We start from the raw sequence: 19938 nt of genomic DNA on the forward strand, positions 1-19938 counted from the left end.
CTCAAGAGCTACATTTCAGACTCTATAGGCCTCAGTTAGCATGTTTAATGTTAATGGAAGAATGTCTGTTGGACACACAAGACCCAAAGTGCAGAGCATGCAAAGAAGAAAAGATAAACTTTAAGTTATTGTTGTCAACTGTGGTTCTACAAGCTACTGAATCATGGAGTTTACTTTCTCACAAAACTACATAGAGTTTGGGGAAAAGTTTATCACATGACTGTATGTGATTTAACTTTTACAATACTGCCTGCACTAAAACAAAGGTGTCATTGAAATGTGTTTTTCTAATAACAGGTTAAGGACAAATAAGGAGACCTTTGGTTTAATTCTGTTTGCATGTTACAGTTTTACAGCACAAGGAAATGGGTGTTGGAAAGAAGAAAACAAAAGTTAATAGTTAAGACACACTTGGCAAGCATCATGGTGATGTAGAAGGTAGATGTGGATGAAAGCATCTGAGAAAAACTAGCTTTCCAGGGTAAACTTTCCAGGTAAAATCCCCCCCTCCCCCCTTCATTTTCCTTAATCTAAATAATATATAAATATAAGGTGAAACAATGCCTTCAAGGTTTCTAGTGTTATGCTAATGTGCTGCTAAGCTCCCACTGAATTGAGTTTCACTACAAGGCTCAGTGAAGATCTAGTGAAAAAACATTTGGCAGAAACTCAGATTTACAAACATCTGATTAAAAATTGATCGAATAATCTTAAAACGATAACAACAGTTATCAGTTGTGCATAATGTATTTTTGCTAAATAACTTTCTAGACCTCTAAAATTTCAAAAGAATTAAACACCACTGTTTCATAGTCACAGGATGTATTAGCTTTCATCAAGTAGCAACTTGATGGTGAATCATAGTTTATTAATGCTGAGCAGTTTATATGTGAGCTTGTGCCAGCCCTTTCTAAGAAAGATGCAGGTTCAGTCTACGCAGGTTGGCAGGATATCACAGGGATATCACACGCCATAAAAACTCCCACCAAATACCAGACAGGCACAAAGTCTCACACCCACAACTACAGCCAATTCTGAAAGGGAACTTGTTAAATTCAGTTTCAAGCCTTCTTGCCTCGAGGCAACAGTCCTGACAGCTGCACTGCTAAACTCCCCAACCCTAACCCTGAACTCTAAATTACTGTTTCTTTTTTGTACCTTAACTAGTAGTATGAATATCATCCCAGCTTAATATGAGTCACTGAATAAAAGCACCAACTCACAACAGCAGTTACTACCAAACACCAGAAATCTATTTTTATTTATTTATTTATTTTTGCCTGTCCCGTTTGGTTCTTTTAGAATTATTGTCTAAAGGCGAAGAAAGATGCCCAACGGATTTACTTTACCAAATGGACCATCCCAGCCTTGCCGTAATGATCTATTTGATTCATCTTTTATTGTTTATTTTATTTTTTATTTTCACTTGTTAGATACGGGACCGACTTGACTGAGGAAAAGAAAGGGGAGGATGTCTGCCAGGACAAGTAGCAGTTTAATTAAAAAATTTCTAGATGTCTAAAGGTCACCTCACCTTGAACATTTGAGACATTTGTACCATATGAAATACCACTACAGAGCCAATGATTCAAAAAAACACCAATAGTAATAAACCAATGCTATATTTATTATATCTAAGTCATTGTGATCCACATGACCTGTGTTGTGTAATAGTGAGCCTCATAATCATTGAAATGCTTACCGTGGGAGCTCTTTAATGATGCATCATCCTGTTAATAATGCAACCCCTTAGAAACCAAACACCAAACCTCACGAGTGAAAATGCTTTCTGGTCTCCTCTCTCTGATGCTTGTGAGGACAAACACTCAACAATAGTGTCACTGAAGCAATATTTGCATAGTGTGGGTCTTACTCATGGGACTAATTGTTTTTTTGTTTGTTTTGTCTTTATCATCAGATAGACTCACTGAGATGACATTACAGGTCACAGATCTGTCTCTCTGATACCTGAAGCAAAAAGGAATCTGTTCATATACTTAAAATGATGCTCACAGGAGAAGGATGTGCTCTTTGGTGTAACATTACAATTCATGGCATAATTTTCTACTCTTTTCTTTTCCTGACTGGTCTTTGTAATTTTCTCTCTCTCTCTCTCTCTGTTGCAAAAACAATCAACAGTAAAGTTAAATGATATTAAATGGAACTGCTAATATACTATGGAAGTTATGATAGTTAAGGGAATCCCAGATTAGTTTTGACCCCACTTACACAATGTACATTCCCAAATTTTGAACAGATTGTTTTATTTTATTTAATGTACTTAATGTATATAATTCACTCACTTACTGCACACAATGGCCTCTTTGTATATATTTACTTACTTACTGTATATAATGTTTTTTCTCTCTATTTTTGCACAGTCGAGGAGCGTATCAGGACACATTTCACTGAGTGTTATACTTGTGTACTAGTATGCACGTGACAAATACAAGATCTTGAATGATGCAGATTCCGACTGTTGAATTAGGAGCGAGTTCTTCAAGAGGATCAGTTGGTAGGAAAAATGTGTTCAGTCACCAGTGTCAAACTTTAATACGAATTCTCATTGAGCTCATCTCAGATGTTTATCCTTTGGGCTGAAATTGCCAATTTGGCAACACGGTGGGGAGGCAACAGCCTGGATGCTGCTGTCAAAACAGTGGAGATGATTTTGGACTTCAGGAGGAACCCTGCCCCATCATCCTGCCTGCCCAGTGGACATTGACGAGTCTTTCTCCCACGACTTAAAGTGGAAGCTAAATGTCTGTCCAAAAAAAAGGCAACAAAAAAAACCCCACACATCGGAGGATCCATGTCCTGTAGCTACTGGAGAAATTCAACCTGCATACGTCAGAAGTGGTGTACTTTTACTCCTCTATGACTGAATCCATTCTCACTCATTTACCCCATAGAAATTTCCACATCTCTACAGCACTCCATATATGTTTTATATTTTATATAATATATTCTTATTTTTCTGAAACAAACTGGTTCTGACTGTAACAACAATAACCCTGAAGCCACAGAAACATTAAAAAAGTATTAAAAGTCACATTTTCTTTGGTTACAACCGAAGCTCAGCTTAGAAATGATTAGAAACTAATAAAAAAATAATATTGTCAATCTATTGTCAATTGAGGAAATCTCATAATGACAAATCTCTTGACCTTCAGAGTTTCTTCTTCGCTGGATGTTTATTTTAGAGTAAATTCCAAAAGTTTGCTGTTGACTGCTGGGGTACAAATGTCACACGCCCACGTGACTGTGTTTGACCCCTCATTTTATCTTTAACCTTTTAGCCTCCTGCTTTGTTTAAACTCATTCGTGTTTTCTACACCGTCACACAAATACACCACCACACCTCATTTTTATCTTTCATATACAGGAGTATATGAGTTTATATAAAAAGTATATTTGATTCAAGCCTATAGAAACTGCTGAAGGTCAAGGTAGAGTAGAAACCTTATCCAAACAAAGTAAGGATGAACAGTCAGTGTTTAATTTGCAAAATAAAAAGACATTTCTTTTTTCTTTTGGTTGCTACAGTTGCAGAAATATGTAAGGACAAGCTTTCTCAGACAAACAGTTACAAAACCATACAAATGTCAGTACTGTTTGTACAGACAATCAGCACTGATAAGGCCAGACAAAAGAAATGACCACTATAAAACTGCAATAGGAACCACAGATAAAACAAATATTTTACCTACGTTTGATAGCAGCAGCATCAAATCTCTACTGTGCTTGCCTGAGTTCAACTGTGGTATTCAGCCTGAAATGCAGACATGGGCTCGATCGGCTGGTCGTGGGAGCAACATCGTTTTTTAATGTATCAATGTCTTTCACTTCCATTTGCTTTCTTATTTTATTTTCTTGCAAAACGGGGGCATCTATCCTTGACATACAGGTATGTACAGTATAATTATGGCCTATGAGTCCACTGATTGATTGCATCATACAATGATCTGTACTACACTGTAATCCCAAAAGTTATTTGCATTCAAATGGTTTAGCTATAATCACTGATGGTAATTAATTTTCTTTGTAAAACTAAAATCATATAACTGTGTCAGACAGAACTCATTGGTGGAAGCTTTTTGCACTTAACCTATATTGTTTTGCATGTGATGCACTAAAATGAATACATTTAACATGGTCCTTTCTATTTTAAGTTTATTCTAATAAATAGTTTAAGTTCAATTTTTTATAAGAGAATAAGTTTTAAACTCAACACTCAAATAATAAAAGTAAATTTGATGTTTACTGATCATGTTTAGTTGAAAGCACTTTCACTATTTTTAAGTTTTTGTTGCCCCTCCCATATTTTTCCCGGCACTGGAACCGAAGAGACGTCTGGACTTGTTTGTCAGGAAAAATTAAGACAAGTCGTTTTTGGTGGTTTTGCCTGGGATTGGACATGTTTGTTTCAGTCTACAGTCGATAGGGAGTACTTTTCCTCAAACCTCCACGCACACTGGTGAGTTAAATCTTTTTATTTCAACTTTAAGCAAAAATAGTTGCATGTTACATTACGCAAATGTGCACGCTAATTCAATCTACAGTGAACCCTCGTTTACCGCGGGGGTTACGTCCCAAAAACAACCCGCAATAAGTGAAATCCGCAAAGTAGTGAAAATTATTTATTATAAATGTTTTAAGGCTGTAACCCTCACAGCCTTAACCCCTGCTCATGCGTAATGGTTCTAGCATCTTCCTCGTCCATCCAAACCGCGCGGTTCCATTGTGTGATGTGAGCACATCCAAACCGTGTTCAGGGTTAGCCCGGGTCCGGACTCCGGCCCCGGTCAGAGGAGGAGGACCAGAGCACGGCCGGGCACCTCCAGCCGTTCACACGGACAAATAAACCTGTCATTATTCTCTGCACAGCCGAGCTCTGACACTCAGCCCCTCGCTGAGGCTCGAGGGGCTGAACACCGCTCCTCTGCACCTGGACGGCCTCTCGTAAAGTTTACTTTATTAACATGTGCGCCGCTGCAGCGCCATTCTCTTTACGGGTTGCTGCCTTATCAACATTGAAGAATGGGTCAAATGCAGAGGACAAACTTCATTATACAGTTGTATGATGACAATAAGCCTTACAGATTCCCCACATTTTCCTGTTTTTATTTTATTTTATTTGAACAATTAACTTGTACTTAAATAATAAACAACATTTATAGAAATACAATACTTTGACCTTTTATACTTGTGTTACTCTCCACCAACAGGTTAACTCACAGTCCCCCCCCCCCCCCCCCTCCCCCTCTGTAGAATGCTGCTGATGGTGACCTTGAAATCCCAATAGGAATCATCTTCAATGGTGAAAACGGAAGTCCAGAGCAAGAACTGAACCCCTGCCAGCTGGGGATCCTTCTAGAGGGCAATGTGGTAATGGATTCCATCTGCAGTCTTCCTTTGGCAATGTGTCTCCTGTTTGGACTGACTTATGCACTCCACTTGGAGTACCCAAAGTGCATGAAGAATACATTCCTGTTTATCCAGCAGATTATGCTGAATCTGGGACGAAACGATCCTCCTCCAAAACTCCAAAGGCTAAAAAATGAGCTTTCAATGTGTGCATAGATACATTGAATGTTCACTCTTCATTGAGCAGCTTTTTCTCAAGTTCAGGAAGTCATTATTGTGTTTGTAATTGTCTTTTTTTGTTTTTAGTGGATGGCAAAACCAGGGCTTAAAGGAGTAGTTCACTGATTTTACATACTGAGATATGTTCTTACCTTAGCTTTGAAGAGTTGATGCATACCTGTCTTGTCTTTGTGCGAGAGAAAGGCTCTCCCATATATTCCAACTACCTCCACTTTTTGCTCCTTTTAGAAGCTACCGAGCTCCTCCACGTTTTCCCTATTTATGTAAAATTACATGAAAGGTTACACTATCTAAGTTTAGATTCACTAAATTTAATGTATAGATTTTTTAAGCCGATAAAAAGAGGCACTATATTACAAGCGCGCAGTAACCCTAGTGCACTCTGGAGCATAGACTGAGTTACTGGGGGGATGAAGAAGTGCTCCTACAGTGTTATTACACCTTGTAATATAGTACCCCTTCTTATCGGCTTAGAAAATCCACACGTTAAATTTAGTTAAACTAAACTTGGAGAGTGTCACTTTTCATGTAATTTTACATAAATAGGGAAAACATGGGGGAGCTCGGTAGCTTCGAAAAGGAGCAAAAAGTGGAGGTATTTGGAATATATGGGAGAGGCTTTGCTCCATTTGCATGACTGAGGGCACGCACAAAGACAAGACTGGTACACATCAACTCGTCAAAGCTAAGGTAAGAACATATCTTAATATGTAAAATCAGTGAACTATTCCTTTAATTTCATTGTCTCGCTGGGGCCATTCCTTATTCCATAGTTTTTATTTTTCCAAGTTAAAATATTTGTGAAAACAAGTTTTACTGTTACAACTTGTTACCCAGAGTGTCGCACCAAAGTTCTTTACTTGTGATACACAGTTTTATCTGTTTAAAAGGATTGTTTTAAAGAAAATGTTTTATTGGAAGTCCAATTGTGCAAACAAAAAACTTACTGTTCAAAAAAAACTACCTCAGAGACCACAAATAAATTCGTGTCAAAAAGTGGCTAGGAACAACTGAAATATTGTGTTTGTTTCTGAAAGAAATGTCTTCTAAGAAGCGCCATGTGTAAAAATTGGAATACTGTTCAAAGGAAAACAAAAGTCTTGTTTTGTTATAAATAAAGTAGAAAACAAAAACAAAAAACACTTTAGTGGTCTTTGGTTTTGAGTGTGTTTGCCTTGACATATTAAGTTTTAGTAATAATAATACATTTAATTAAAAGACGCTTTTAATTAAACACTACGCAAAAAAGTGAGTTTTGTAATATTAGCACCACTTAAACAATTTAGTTTTTTCTATTAATATTAAGTTAACTGTACTTAAACAAATTATTTTTGAAATATTGAATACTTAAACACTTTAGGTAGCGATGACTCAATATAGTAAATTGTGACAATTTTACTTTTAAGTTTACTTGACTAAATCAGTTAATTTTTTGTTTTGGGTTGATTACTCAAATCATTTGAAGGGAATCGGTTTCCTCAAACGATTTAAGTGTATTGAACTTATCCGGGTTTACATATACAAACACTGTAACATCTGGATTGTAAATACTATCAAATGGATCACATATTTGAGTAAACATATCATTTGGTGTTTTTTTAACTATATGAATCAGTGTGTGTGTGTGTGTGTGTATCTATCTATATATATAGATATATAGATATATACACTCATACACACAAATCTTACTCTTTAGCCATTTTATTTGTTATGTTTTTGGTTTAAGGTGAGAAAATGTTACAAAAGGACATTAAATTTTTGACATCATCAGCTGAAAGAAATTTAGCTTATAGTGATACATTGCATGTCAAAAGAAAAACTGTATCATCAAACTAGAGAAGCTGCCACCTGAAATAAATTATTTGGTATTTACTAAACAAAAAAAAAACAAACAAAAAAAACACTGATTAACTGGCCAATCATTGTAGTTTTAGTATTCAGGATGGTCTAAGGAACTTGTAAAGAAAAGTGTCTGAACTTCTTTAAGTTGCTTGAGGATGTTTCATCCGAGAAGCTTCTTCAGTTCTCGGTTCAAATGGTGGAGTACCATATTTAAGCCCTGTGGGAGTGTCCCCCCCAAGAGGGACAATGGACCCCTTATGATCCTTTGCACAATCAGCCAAAGTTTCAGGTGAGCTCATTGTAAAATGTAGCCCCACCCTTTCCTGAGGTCAAAAACTTTGGCTGATTGTGACCCACACCCGTTTTCACATCTTGGCTTCATGTGATTAGGCAGATTAGGGTTTAAATCTGGGAAGCTCCACCATTTGACTCTAAAAATGAATAAGTTTCTCAGATGAGAGGTGAAACGTATTCAAACAACTTAAAGCTCCTTAGACTACAATGACCTGGATGACTGAGAACCTTCAGCATGATTTCCCCTCTATAGGTACCTGTTTGTTTCTGCTGGAGGTAGTGTCCTGGCAGTCTTCACGATGGGCATCTACAGCACCCTCCTGTTCACCTCCACACTTGCCTTTGTTCTACTCGTGTGCTGTGTGGATCACAGCTGTATCCACACCTGGGCATTTGTTATGCAGATGTTGTGGCAAACCTTCTGGCACCTACTTATACAGTACAGGGAATACTACCTGCACGAACGAGTCAGCATCAGGTATTAATCTTGATTTCACTCTGCCATTACAAATTACATAAACATATGGGACAGTTTTCATGCTATATCCTCCGAACCTTTCGTAAGTGAATATTCTCTAGGGTGTACAGATGTATGAATCAAGCCTGTTCAGAGTTAGGATGTTGTATAAAATATAAATAATGCAGCATGCAGTGATTTGTATGGTATCTCTATGGTATTTATTTTAAAAAAATATTTAAAACCCCTCTCTCTTCTATAACAAGTTACAGAAAGTTGGCACCTTTAAAAAGAATGAGGACCTGTGACCAGAGCAGTACATTTTTGGATACTTTAAGAAGGTGCAGTTCATGCTTAGCACATATTTCAAAATCAAGTATCCGTGATGGTATCCAGGCATCGATTACCTTCAAAGGTATCACTAATGCTTAATAGTATCTACTAGGTTTAGAACAACAGAGACAACGGCTTTTTTAAGAAAGATCATATTTACATAAGAAATTTGCATTTGCATCATGAAATTAGAAATATAACAATGTAGAACATAAAATCGTCATTTGAATTTAGTACCAAATCACAAAAGTGAGGTCTTTAAGTTGTAAGGCAATGACCCTACAGTATTAGAGAGAAAACCACAACAATCAGATGATACCCTATGGGCAAAGCACTTGGTGATGGTGGGAAGGTAACCCTCCCTTTTAACAGGAAGAAGCCTCCAGGGAGGGACAGATGTCTGCCACAACGGTTGGGAGATGAGGTGAAACTCCTGAGCAATTTATCTTGCTCTTTCAATTATATAAGCTATGTTCTGATCTTTGATAGGATTAGAACACAGCACAGTCCCTTCAGTTTTCAAACGCGTACAGGGTTGTAAACACAGTGGCAAAAATGTTCCTAATCACACTTTTGTGAAATATGTCAAACTCAAAACGACCATGTGTTTTTCAATAAAACAATCTCTGTTGCTTGAAGCATTCAACCACATCACGTGGTTTTAGCAGCCTGTTGACTTTGTTTCGTTTCCAAGAATTGTTATGTTGTTGCCTAACCTTTCAGATGCCGTTTCCAAGAATCAACTTTGTGTGATCACAGCTCTAGAACAGCTAATGTACTAAAAAGACTCTGATATGAATGTCAGAGGCCATTTCTTCACCATTATAGATGAACTCTTAGCCTAAGTTAGACATAATGTTTTTACATCTAAAGTAAAAACATTATATGTATACAGATATCCTATTTAATCACAGCAATATCTCTTTCACTTTCAGACTGTTCTTGGCAGTGTCCACTTTGATGCTGCTCACCCAGAGAATCACCTCTGTGTCTTTGGACCTTCAGGAGAAACGAGTCGTACTGACACCATCCAAAAGGCAGACTTGTGTCACGCTTCTCCCTCTTATCAGCTACATCCTCAATTTTACCACACTGCTTGGTGGTCCTTTGGATTCCTATGGACAATTCATTACTCTAATGGAGGGGATCAACCTCACCTCGCCACCCAGTCCTCTAGGTGTAGTTTTCCTAAAGCTGATGCAAGTGTTAATGCTAGAGTGGGTTAGATTTTATCTTGTCTTTTTTCTGAAACATCTTATCCATGATTTCAACCCTGGCATCCTCTATGGCATCCTGTCGACCTGGTGTCTTGGACTGGTTTTAAGAATACAGTATTACTCTCACTGGAAGATCAGCGAATGCCTCAATAACGCAGCAGGGTTTGGCTTTTGGGAAGATTCATCTGGGGACTATTTCTCCAAATGGAGCGGACTATCCGATGGGGACTTCTGGACCACTGAGGCATCGATATGCATGTCACAGTTTGCTCGTCGCTGGAACGCCACAACAGCTTCATGGCTGCGTAGACTAGTTTATGCAAGGCACAAACACTTCCCACTGCTCATGTGCTTTGGTTTTTCACTGTGGTGGCACGGTTTACATTTAGGACACTTTGTGGGGTTTTTCACCTGGGCAGCAACAGTGAAAGCAGACCATCGTATTCACAGGAACCTTCTCCCAAATATTACACCGACACAGAGAAAAATCTACACTTTTGTAAACTGGATAAACACTCAAATGATTGTTACCTGCATTGTTATAGCGGTAGAATTTAGAAATTCGTCTGGTTTGAGACTTTTATCCAAAACATACATAGGTCTTTTTCCACTTGTTAATATAATCCTGCACTTTATCGTTTTAAACCTCAATTCACTAGAACAGTAGTCAAACAAAGATATATTATTAAAGCAAAAAGAACGTTGACTTTGGCTTCAGGAACATAACATATAACTGGGCTTAGATTATAACACTTTGTACGTTTCAGATGCAATTATAAAACTCTAATTACACCCCTACCTCTTCTATATGAATTAAGAGGGTAAGTAGCAGCCACATGCTGTTAATCAAAAAACAAAAGCAAAAGCAAATGTGATCACCTCTATGAAAGCGGTTGTTTCAGCGGTTTCTGGGTCGGAGCATTCAGATGTAATATGGGCTACATCTCAGACTCTCATGGCAGTACAATTTTGACTGAACAGTTGTGGCTTGTTTGCCAGAAGAAAAATCTCTTTCTAAAAAGAAAGCAGCAGTTTAGGTTTGCCAAGTTTCAACTGAATGACACACAAGAAAAAAACCAAAAAAAAAAACCCAACATGGCCATAATGCACAGAACTACGTTTGGCAAAAACCAAAACACAGGTTGCCGAGGACCTGGACACCTTATATTCACTGAGTCGACCTTCAACTCTTCTGTATACTGAAGTACTTTAGAGTCAAATGTGAGGCCATCTGTGTGACAGCTAAAGTTTTGCCAAAAGTGGGTTGTACAACAGGACAATGATCCCAAGCACACCTGCAAATCTACAACAGAATGGCTAAAAAAAGAAACACATCAAAGTGTTGCAATTGACTGGTTAAAGTCCAGTCCTCAACCTGATTGAATTGCTGTGGTGGGACCTTAAGAAACTTTTGCATAAACAAATGCCTGCAAATATCGAGCTGAAGCAACACTAAAGAAGAGTGGGCCGAAATTCCTCTACAACAATGTAAGGAACTGATAAACTCATAGAGAAAATGATTAAGTTATTGCAACTAAACATACCTTCTATATTGGAAGATGTACTTAGTTTTTCACTGGACGTAAATGAATTCTCTTTCAAATTTGTTTAAAAGTTTTAGAGTACTGAAACATCATGGGTGAGAGCAGTCTCATGTTGCAAAAGCACTATAAGAACCAGTAAAGTCTGCAGATCTACATGCCGACTCTCACCAAAGTCCTATAATTAATAACTGGAAGTGGTTTCTGACACATAAGCACAGGTAAAGTGGGTAAATGCTGCCTGGCCAGCATAAAAACAAAGAGCACCAATGTCAACCAGTGACTTATGAAGGATGTCGCGCAAAGACCCAGATATTTATGTGTTTTATGGACCAAAACAAAGTAATGAGGCCACTGGCGTACAGTACATTCATCAGGTAGGAGGAATCATACTGCTCCCTGGTGGTCAAAGTTATTGCAGCAATTTCAATTTAGATTTGCTGGCATTTTTGAAAATACATAAGTTGTTAAAAGAGTGCTTCTCATAAAAAACAAAACACACAAATGTAATAAAACATCGTCTCTAATTATATGAAGGCTTGTTCATTTCTTCAGAGTCTGTCTTTATTCTTTCCACAAATTCCCGACAACAATACCTAAAAACAACAACAGTCCAAGGTTTCTGTTTGAAACAAACTTTTTCCAGCAGTCTTCTGGTTTGTTGATGTCTAATGTGTAAATCTACGAGAGAAGAAAATAAATATACTTCAATGGAAAACCTAATCTTAAAACACATGAATCTGTGCATGTTTCTCATTTAAATGTTGTATTAAAGTTGACCATGATCCTCACCTGGTTTGTCAGGTGCATTGCTATACCGGTGAGTACAGCATAGTAAGGGAGAGTCTGTTCAGCATTGACCCCAGCTAATACCAGTCCAGACATCATGGCCACAACGAAGCCACTCAGCCAGGGTTTGGTTTGCTCCTGGAACCTCAGTGCAGTAGATTTGACTCCTACTTTGATGTCATCCTCCTTATCCTATTTATGAAAGACAAAACAACACGAGGTCACAGTCAATCAAGGTCCCTACTGTAACATAGGACACATTAATCTCATGTTCACCTCAAAGAAAAACATCAGTAAACACAGTAAACTGCAATCCTTAAACTGCATTTCTTAAATATACAGGAACAGCTACCATGTACTCACAGTTTAAACTGAATAAATAATTACTTTTAGTTACACTATGAAAATTAACACACTGTAGTAATATTGTGATCCAGTTCAACTGTTGCACTAATTTTTTTTTCTCATGACTCGGAGGATTTAATCTAACCTATATACCTGTTCCTATTCTTCTATTTATATTTTCCTAATAAAATGTCATTAATGTTCATACATAAAATTGATTCTGAGTACCTGTAATAGTTGAGACACAAAAGAACCCCAAGTGCAAGCGAGAGCTGCCCTCCCAGGAAGACCAGCGCCTGCATTCGAGAAATCTCTCCTGATGCGATTGGTCGAGAGGCTGTGTGGGACACCTGCGCAAAAACACAAACACTTTCAATTTATCAGAGCTGAAAAATAAAGAAACACTTTGAGCAGTGACAGTGACACAGGTAAGTCTAACGTCTGCTTAGAAATGGAGGTTTTATTTACTTTATTGCAAAAACGTCCTGTTCTTTGTTTGGAGTCAGCTGTAAGAAAATCTCATTTACTTTTTTGTCGAAGTCTTTGTCCCACATGTCATTGATGGTGCAGCCGGCCCCTCTCATGAGAAGAGCACCTGTACCAAACAGTGTGAGCATGCCCAGATCTGGGAAGCATCCAGGGTTAGCAGCCAGAGCAATGCTCCATGTACAGGGGAGGTACAGCAGCCATGTCCCTACGATTAAAAGGCAATGAATTTCAAGGGAATTAAACAAGGAAGTAAGATAAGAACAGAAACAAAGCCCACAAAGAGATGAATGTGCAGCCAATAGCTACATTAATCTGGTGGCATTTTAAATGTGGTTTGGTTTTAGATGCATCTGTGCAGTGACACTGAAAAAATGCAGGGGCAAGATATTTTAGACTCATTGTCTTACACAGTAATTACATAAGAGTTTTACAGTTTGGTAGGATTCTTTCAAAGAACAATTTTAACAATTATTATCTACATCATGAGTTAGGGCTACATGCTTACAAAGATGCTTCCCTGTTAGTGCCAGTTAATAGCTCTACAAGGTCAAAGATGATGTGCTTATTTTAGCCATTTGTTTTCTGAAGACTGTATTAATGTTATATAGCTTCTTGTTTTGTTCTGTTTTGTTAACATGGTGAAAATGCTGCTAAAAATCGTTCTGGGCTTAAAGAGTGCATGTTTGGAATAAAGTCAAAATTCTGCAATATTCTAGATATCAATATTTTTCTTTTAAACTGACACAGATAAAAATCATTGCATAGCAGAAAATGAATGTGTAGACATGGTCATAATGACCTGCTGAAGTTAAACCTGAGCACATGAGCTTGCTTTGTCACAGTAGGAAGGAAAAACTCCCTTTTAACAGGGAGGGACGGCTATCTGTCGCGACTGGTTGGGGTGAGCGAATGAAGACACGACAACCCAACAATGTGATGTTCATATAAGTACAAACCTATAGGTTTGTCCAGCCTCATCAGCCGGAGGTACGGTTGGACGTGTACTGGTGCTGAATTTACTATAGTAGCAGCTGATAAACTGAACCGTCTTCTCCCGTTTTGCTGTGTTTCAAGAAGTCTTATTGATGACCAGATTGCAGATTGGTTCTTAGGCTTTCTCTTCCACACACGGGAGTCTGAGGGGGGCCCATCTCCAGCCTGTATCCCTTCCTTCTGGATGAAGCAGGTAGAAAGACATCGATAACAAGCTCCATGGTGAATCCTTTTCAGAGTGCTCAAAGCTAGCTTGGCTGTGAACATGGTGTCTCTGCACTCATAAAGATCACCCCTGCACACACAGAAGCAGAAAGACACATGCAAACGAAGGTTAAACAAATACATTTGGTACAACAGAAACAGAGATGTGTGAAACTTTTGGCTGAAACAACCTGACTGTTTTAGCTGTTTAGGTAAGACACTGCACACACCTACATGAGACAAGCTGGTGTTACAGTAACAAGGCTAAGCTATCACTGAAAATATAATGAATGCTACCAACACACTTGCTAACTCTAGTGTGATATAACGCCAAAGCAAGCTTACAATGAAGGTTACAATCCGGTTGTTCAGTGATGACGCCACGAATCCTACTTCCGGGTCTAAAGTAGTCTGCGTTTAATATGGCTTTTGTGTTGTTAACATGTTTAATGTTATGTATTTTCTTCTATTTGATCTCAAAAGAAAGGGAGGTCAACAGGGATCACTGACTGTCAGTGATCCCTGTTGACCTCCCTCGGCTTTTATTACCGCTAATCATTTATTTAAGCTCAGTTTTTAAAACCTTAGGATGTAACTACAGCCCAGCCCATGCAGCAGTATATGAATGACTAACCTCGTATTTTGGATGGATTATCTCAGTTGTTCTCCTCGCGTATAGGTGTAACGGAGAAACAGCCAATCAAATCGCAGCTTTTCGGGCATTGGAAAAAAATGGGTTTTTTTTACACTGAACTGTCTGAGCGCGGGTTCGAGTCCTGGTTGGGACAAAGGTTGTGTTACATTATCAAAAGTTAAACACCATTTTCAATTTACTTATTGTGGATAACATTTATTTTTCACTTTGCTTTTAATTTTTATTTCATTATCATTTTATTTAGATTATATAGTGTTATGGCCTGTGGAGCAATTTTTCTGCATTACGTACCTATACTGTCATAACTCAGACTGTATCATGACAGTCTTGAGATGATACATACCAGACATATAGTCTACAATTATGCAGACATCCAACTTTTAATAAAAAGACTAAAGCTAAAACTATAATACAGATACATTCTGATGACATAGAAAATGATGCTTATACATAATTTAAACAAGGCATGTCTGTAATAAGTCATCTGTCTGCTTCCTGGTGGCTGTTAGTTTATATCTATTCATTTTCCAGCACAAACTCAGTACTGACATCATTACTTTATTCCAGTCATGCTCTTGCCAGCCTCCACTCTGCATGCTTTAAATCTGTTGCTCTTCTGCTTCTACCATTCTGTGTTTCAGATCCTCAGCTATGCAGCCCGCCTCCTCTCCTTTCTCCTCCTCACCGTGGTCACTCAGAACCCTGTCCCAGCCTCCATCTTCATCACTACCAGCATTTTGACTCTGGGGTGTGGCTTATGCAAAATCCTGTCACTGCTGAGATTTCTTCTGCTATGATGGGTCATTGGAGTCTAACTGCCTAACAGTTACATTTATTTCTGTATCTCAATAAATCATGTTCGGTTTTTCCACATGATCTCTCCTCATTGAACTGCTTTTGTAGATAAGCTTCAAGCCAGAAAGCAACAATACCTAAACCAAAAATATTATCATCAGAAGTGAGAAAGTGTCTGGACTATCTCCAGCTGTGTTGCATGTATTAAAGATAACTTCAGACACTGTCTGGTTGTCATGTCTGAAACAGGCTGTATAGTCACACAGATAAAAGACAGCAGTCATGTTTCTAATATTACAAATCAACCAGAAAGATTATAAAGATAAAAGCTGTGAGACCCCACTAGAGAAAGGATGGCTTGTTATCATTACATGAAGTGATTTAGAAATAATATGTAAGCTTTCAGGGCTGCACTCATAGCTTTTTTAAACTGATTACCTGATGGTGAGCACACACAGGTATATAAACATAAAGGTGAACTCTAAGAGGTTATAAAGAAGAGAGCTGTGCTGCTATTTTTACAGAACACAATTTATTCACATTTTTATATTTACAATCAGTTTTTATTTATATAAACAAAATAAACATTACAAAACTAGAACAAAACTATCTTATGTACAATATCAACAGTTTCTCCCCTATTTCCTCTTTTCTTCCACCCATCTTTGTCTCTCTGCCTCGTAGAAAGGAGACTCCTGAATCTCCTTCCAGGTGCTCTTGGCTCGTGAGCCAAAGCCAACCAGCTGATCATCCTCAGAGGCTTCTGCAGCAACACTCACTCTGCTGGTCTTGCAGTTCAGAAGAGTCTTTATCTCTGTAAAGCTGAGGGCATACTGTACAAATGAATGCAAGCTCTCCTTGCCATGCCCTTCTTCCACAGAGGTCCCTGCAGCCTCTTCCTTCTGGAGATCTTTGATCAGGTACATGGTGTACCCGACATCATTCCCCAGAAGCCACCGGAAAGATTTCCCTTTATACTTTCCAAACTGCAGAATGTACTCTCCCTGCACTTCCTTCATGTCAGACTCATCCCCTCCTCTCTGATAGATGACAGTCAGAGCATTCTGATGTACAACATCATCCCTCACAGGTGCAGACTTGTCCTGCAGTTTGGGGTCATTTTTAATCCGTCGAGCTTCTTTTGACGGGTCCTGGAGAAGGTATCCAAGTGGCCCCTTGCGGAACAACCACAGAGATTTTCCCTGGATATGGCGCAACTTTCTTCTGCATCTTGACAAGCAGTGAAAAAATAAACAATTATATTAAACAAAATTGATTCCAAACACAAACAAAGACATTTCAGGTTATAATCTTGCTGCTGGGTTTACACAGCAGGATGCAGGAGAACAATAACGAGACTCAATTTGAAAGAACATTGACAACATTTGGGATAAAAGTGTTTTTTCCTCCAGGTATAACAAACTGTTCTGTCTGTAAATAAAAACCTTTCATGGTTGAATGATTATTGGCATATCTGCAAAATTTGTGGTAACTGCTTAGTAGTCATGGCACATAAGAATTGCTGGTAGATTAACAACATATATGTATTTAAGCTATCGTGTTTATTCATACACGAGTGGACATTGCTCATGTTAGAGATATCAAAACAGATTTTCGCATTGATAAGGTGACTGACCATTACAACATGAAAGCAATACATTTTCTTTTAAAGCAGGTTCAGTCATTTAGCATGTCATCTCATAACAAGACACTTATTGGTTATTTAATTGTACCACATTATAGTAATGTCAGTGTCACAGCAGTCGGAAACCTACAAAGTTTATTTAATGGCAAAACACGTCAATGAAACACGTAATTTATTTAAGGGTCACGTTCATTCATTTTTTTACCGTGCCACTTTACAACAGCAGATAAACTCCCACCGTCTTTAACTGAGCGATGGATGCTTCGTAAATGCAATCGCAACACGCCTATTACCTGTAATATACACCTGTAAATGTATTCTGTTTGGTTTACTGTTATTTCAAACGACGTTTCTTACCTTTGATCAATGAATGAGGAGCGTTGGGATGTGTTGCGAGCGTTGAGTTACTTGTTTTCTCTCCCGAAACGTAAAAGAGGAGATTTTTTAAAAGTGCCGCCGCATCTCAAACTCGTTACAGCGCCGGAAGACCGTAGTGGCCAAAAATATATTACATCCGTAGTGGTTTAGCACTACCATAGAGAATGAATGGGAAACGGTTTAGGCCGTTTAGCTAAACAATCCCAGGCTCCCGCTCGACAAACGTCACTGCTGTTTAGTTTTCTGTCTTCATTTATGTTGGAAGTGATAGCAGAGCTGTACGTTTTAACTTGTTTCCAAAACCCCGCAGTCAGGACATGTTATATTGTATTTAGATAGAAGCTAGCGAGCTAACTCCCTGCTAACTTCTAACTCCGTTAAATGTCATAAATTCCGTTTTCATGGATGCCTGGATGTTAAACTCAATTGTTACACCTGGTAGAGCAGAACGCCGATCATTTTATTAAAGATGAAAGACTTTAGACAGTTTTTCAACTCTCAGTAATGCCATAGTGATCGTTTGATATATGGACCTGCAGCGGAGTTTAGACCCAGACACGGCTAGTGACGTCAGACTGAACAATCGGATAGAGAATATACCGATTTTAAAAAGACCAAACACTGGACAGATGACAACCACATCAATACTTCCCTGCTGGGTCGTCATTGGTCGTCTCTTCTTTGAGACTGACAGACAAGTTGGAGGACCAGCGCCTCCAACTGGTGTGGAGTGTGCATCACAATTTCCTTACTGGTTAAATAAAAACCAGGTCTCACACTAACTAGTTTTTATTTTTTATTATGGCAGCTCCATATTCAGCATTCTTTATCCAGTATATCCACTTTGCCTCCTCTGCACATGTACAAACAATCAGTAAGTTGGTTTTATTCGTTTTTGTGGTTTCTTTTGCAATCCTCAATGGGAAATAGCTACAGAGGTCACTTTCTGTCAACCATATGTATGCAATAATATAAATAATATTCAGCTTAATGGAAGCTTTTATATGCCAATAGTTTTTTTAATAGCAGTGTTTTGTTAGTTTATCTAACACTGCTTCACCTAAGGCGTTCTTAACAATTGCCTGTTTCTTTCTTTTTTTGCACTTATTAAGGAAAAAGCACCCATGCTTTTTTGGTTAAAACCATATGTTGGAAAACCTCTTTGAACAAGCCCTGTAAGTCTACTTCACTTATTTTGTTCTTGTTAACATACAAAACAACCATGGAGTAGTAGTCAGTGTAAACTGATCGGATCCTAGAAATTTATTTCTGTTCATCTGGACCCAGCGTTTAGTAGAAACATTTTATCACTTATCTATGTGACTTCTTCAGTTTCAGCCGACTGCAGGCTTCACCAACTTTACAAACAATACGGCTGCATAATGACTAAAATAAGACCAATCAGCCAGAAGCTTAGTTTCAATAAAAAAAAATTCAAAGTGAGAAATAAAATAAATAAGTTCTAAACAGATTCTTAAATTTACTTGTCAAGACAGGGTAGGGCTGTGGAATATGCAACATTATTGCATATGCAAAAAACATGTGACAAGTGTAAGCAGCATTACAACTGAAACCTCACTGCTCTTGCTGAACAGTGCTGCACAGGGCCCTGTTCCAAAGGGCTTCGGAGTTGACGTAAAGCTGCGATGTATGTCGGCAACCTTCCGATTACAAGGCGAACTCCCAACTCTTGAGCCACGATCGCCCCAAAGACTACAATGAGAATAGAAACAGAGCAGTGTGGCTGGTTAAGTGGTGCAGTTGATAATGAAAAACATGCTTTCATTTTGTACTTTTTAGTATGAGTACTATTCATTGTGAGATGAGGAATGGCTGCATTCACTGCATTATAAGATCGTGAAAGATAAACTCTTAAGCCCCTTCTCGTTTGAGAGATGGTCGTTCCTTTTTTACACAAACGGCCTCCTGCTTAAAGCAGGATATCTGCCTCGAAAGGATTTGCGCATCATGAACATATAAAGAGTGAATTTGAAACATATTGAGCAAAAACTGCTGTGAAGATGTGATATATGACACAAATCTAGATCCTTTAATTTTCCCCTAGAATGTTTTAGCTTTCATCTTGTTGTAAAAGCCAGACCCTCTGCAAAAGTCTGCAACATCAGTATAAAATTTCTCTGGGATACCAAGGTGATATTGGTAAAACAAAGCTTTTCTTGCTTTCTTTGTGACCTGTGCAGCTCAGCAAGCATCGTCACTGCAAGCACGTGGCCAACTGCCTGCGATAGAAACCGAGCCTGAAAAAAGGATTTCTGTTATAAGTTTTTAATAACAATAGCGCCCATTTATTTAAATATGCGGTGCTATATAACACTTACAGTATGGAGGATTTG

General features: G+C 38.3%; 2 protein-coding genes across 8 annotated transcripts; one reads left to right on the forward strand and one right to left on the reverse strand.

Moving 5' to 3' along the window:
• Positions 1–3615: 3615 nt before the first annotated feature.
• Positions 3616–11454, forward strand: mboat4 (membrane bound O-acyltransferase domain containing 4). 3 transcript variants are annotated; one of them, XM_085476075.1, is made up of 3 exons: positions 3616–3907; positions 7997–8221; positions 9469–11454. In XM_085476075.1, the coding sequence occupies exons 1-3, from the start codon at positions 3786–3788 to the stop codon at positions 10415–10417; spliced, it is 1296 nt and encodes a 431-aa protein (XP_085332201.1). In that variant the 5' UTR covers positions 3616–3785; the 3' UTR covers positions 10418–11454. The 3 variants fall into 3 exon arrangements, 1 of the variants encoding a protein (XP_085332201.1); XR_014923392.1 differs by lacking the exons at positions 7997–8221; positions 9469–11454 and adding exons at positions 4348–4477; positions 5272–6277 and having other exon boundaries at positions 3852–3907; XR_014923391.1 differs by lacking the exons at positions 7997–8221; positions 9469–11454 and adding an exon at positions 5229–5265 and having other exon boundaries at positions 3847–4477.
• A 342-nt stretch (positions 11455–11796) lies between these two features.
• Positions 11797–19155, reverse strand: LOC146697370 (4-hydroxybenzoate polyprenyltransferase, mitochondrial-like). Of its 5 annotated transcripts, none has more exons than XM_085476077.1 (6): positions 18185–19155; positions 13871–14202; positions 12953–13119; positions 12654–12775; positions 12084–12272; positions 11797–11972 (listed from the first exon to the last, which is right to left on the reverse strand). In XM_085476077.1, exons 2-5 carry the CDS (start codon positions 14172–14174, stop codon positions 12248–12250), a joined length of 618 nt encoding a protein of 205 aa, XP_085332203.1. In that variant the 5' UTR covers positions 14175–14202; positions 18185–19155; the 3' UTR covers positions 11797–11972; positions 12084–12247. The 5 variants fall into 5 exon arrangements, with proteins under 5 accessions (XP_085332203.1, XP_085332207.1, XP_085332206.1 ...); XM_085476081.1 differs by lacking the exon at positions 18185–19155 and adding an exon at positions 14457–14554; XM_085476080.1 differs by lacking the exon at positions 18185–19155 and adding an exon at positions 14342–14450.
• Between the last annotated feature and the right edge of the window lie 783 nt (positions 19156–19938).

Source organism: Copadichromis virginalis, linkage group LG12 (genome assembly GCF_057382275.1).
Source record: "Copadichromis virginalis isolate Kocher_CV1m ecotype Utaka linkage group LG12, C_Virginalis_male_GT1.1, whole genome shotgun sequence".
NCBI classification, from domain to species: domain Eukaryota; kingdom Metazoa; phylum Chordata; class Actinopteri; order Cichliformes; family Cichlidae; genus Copadichromis; species Copadichromis virginalis.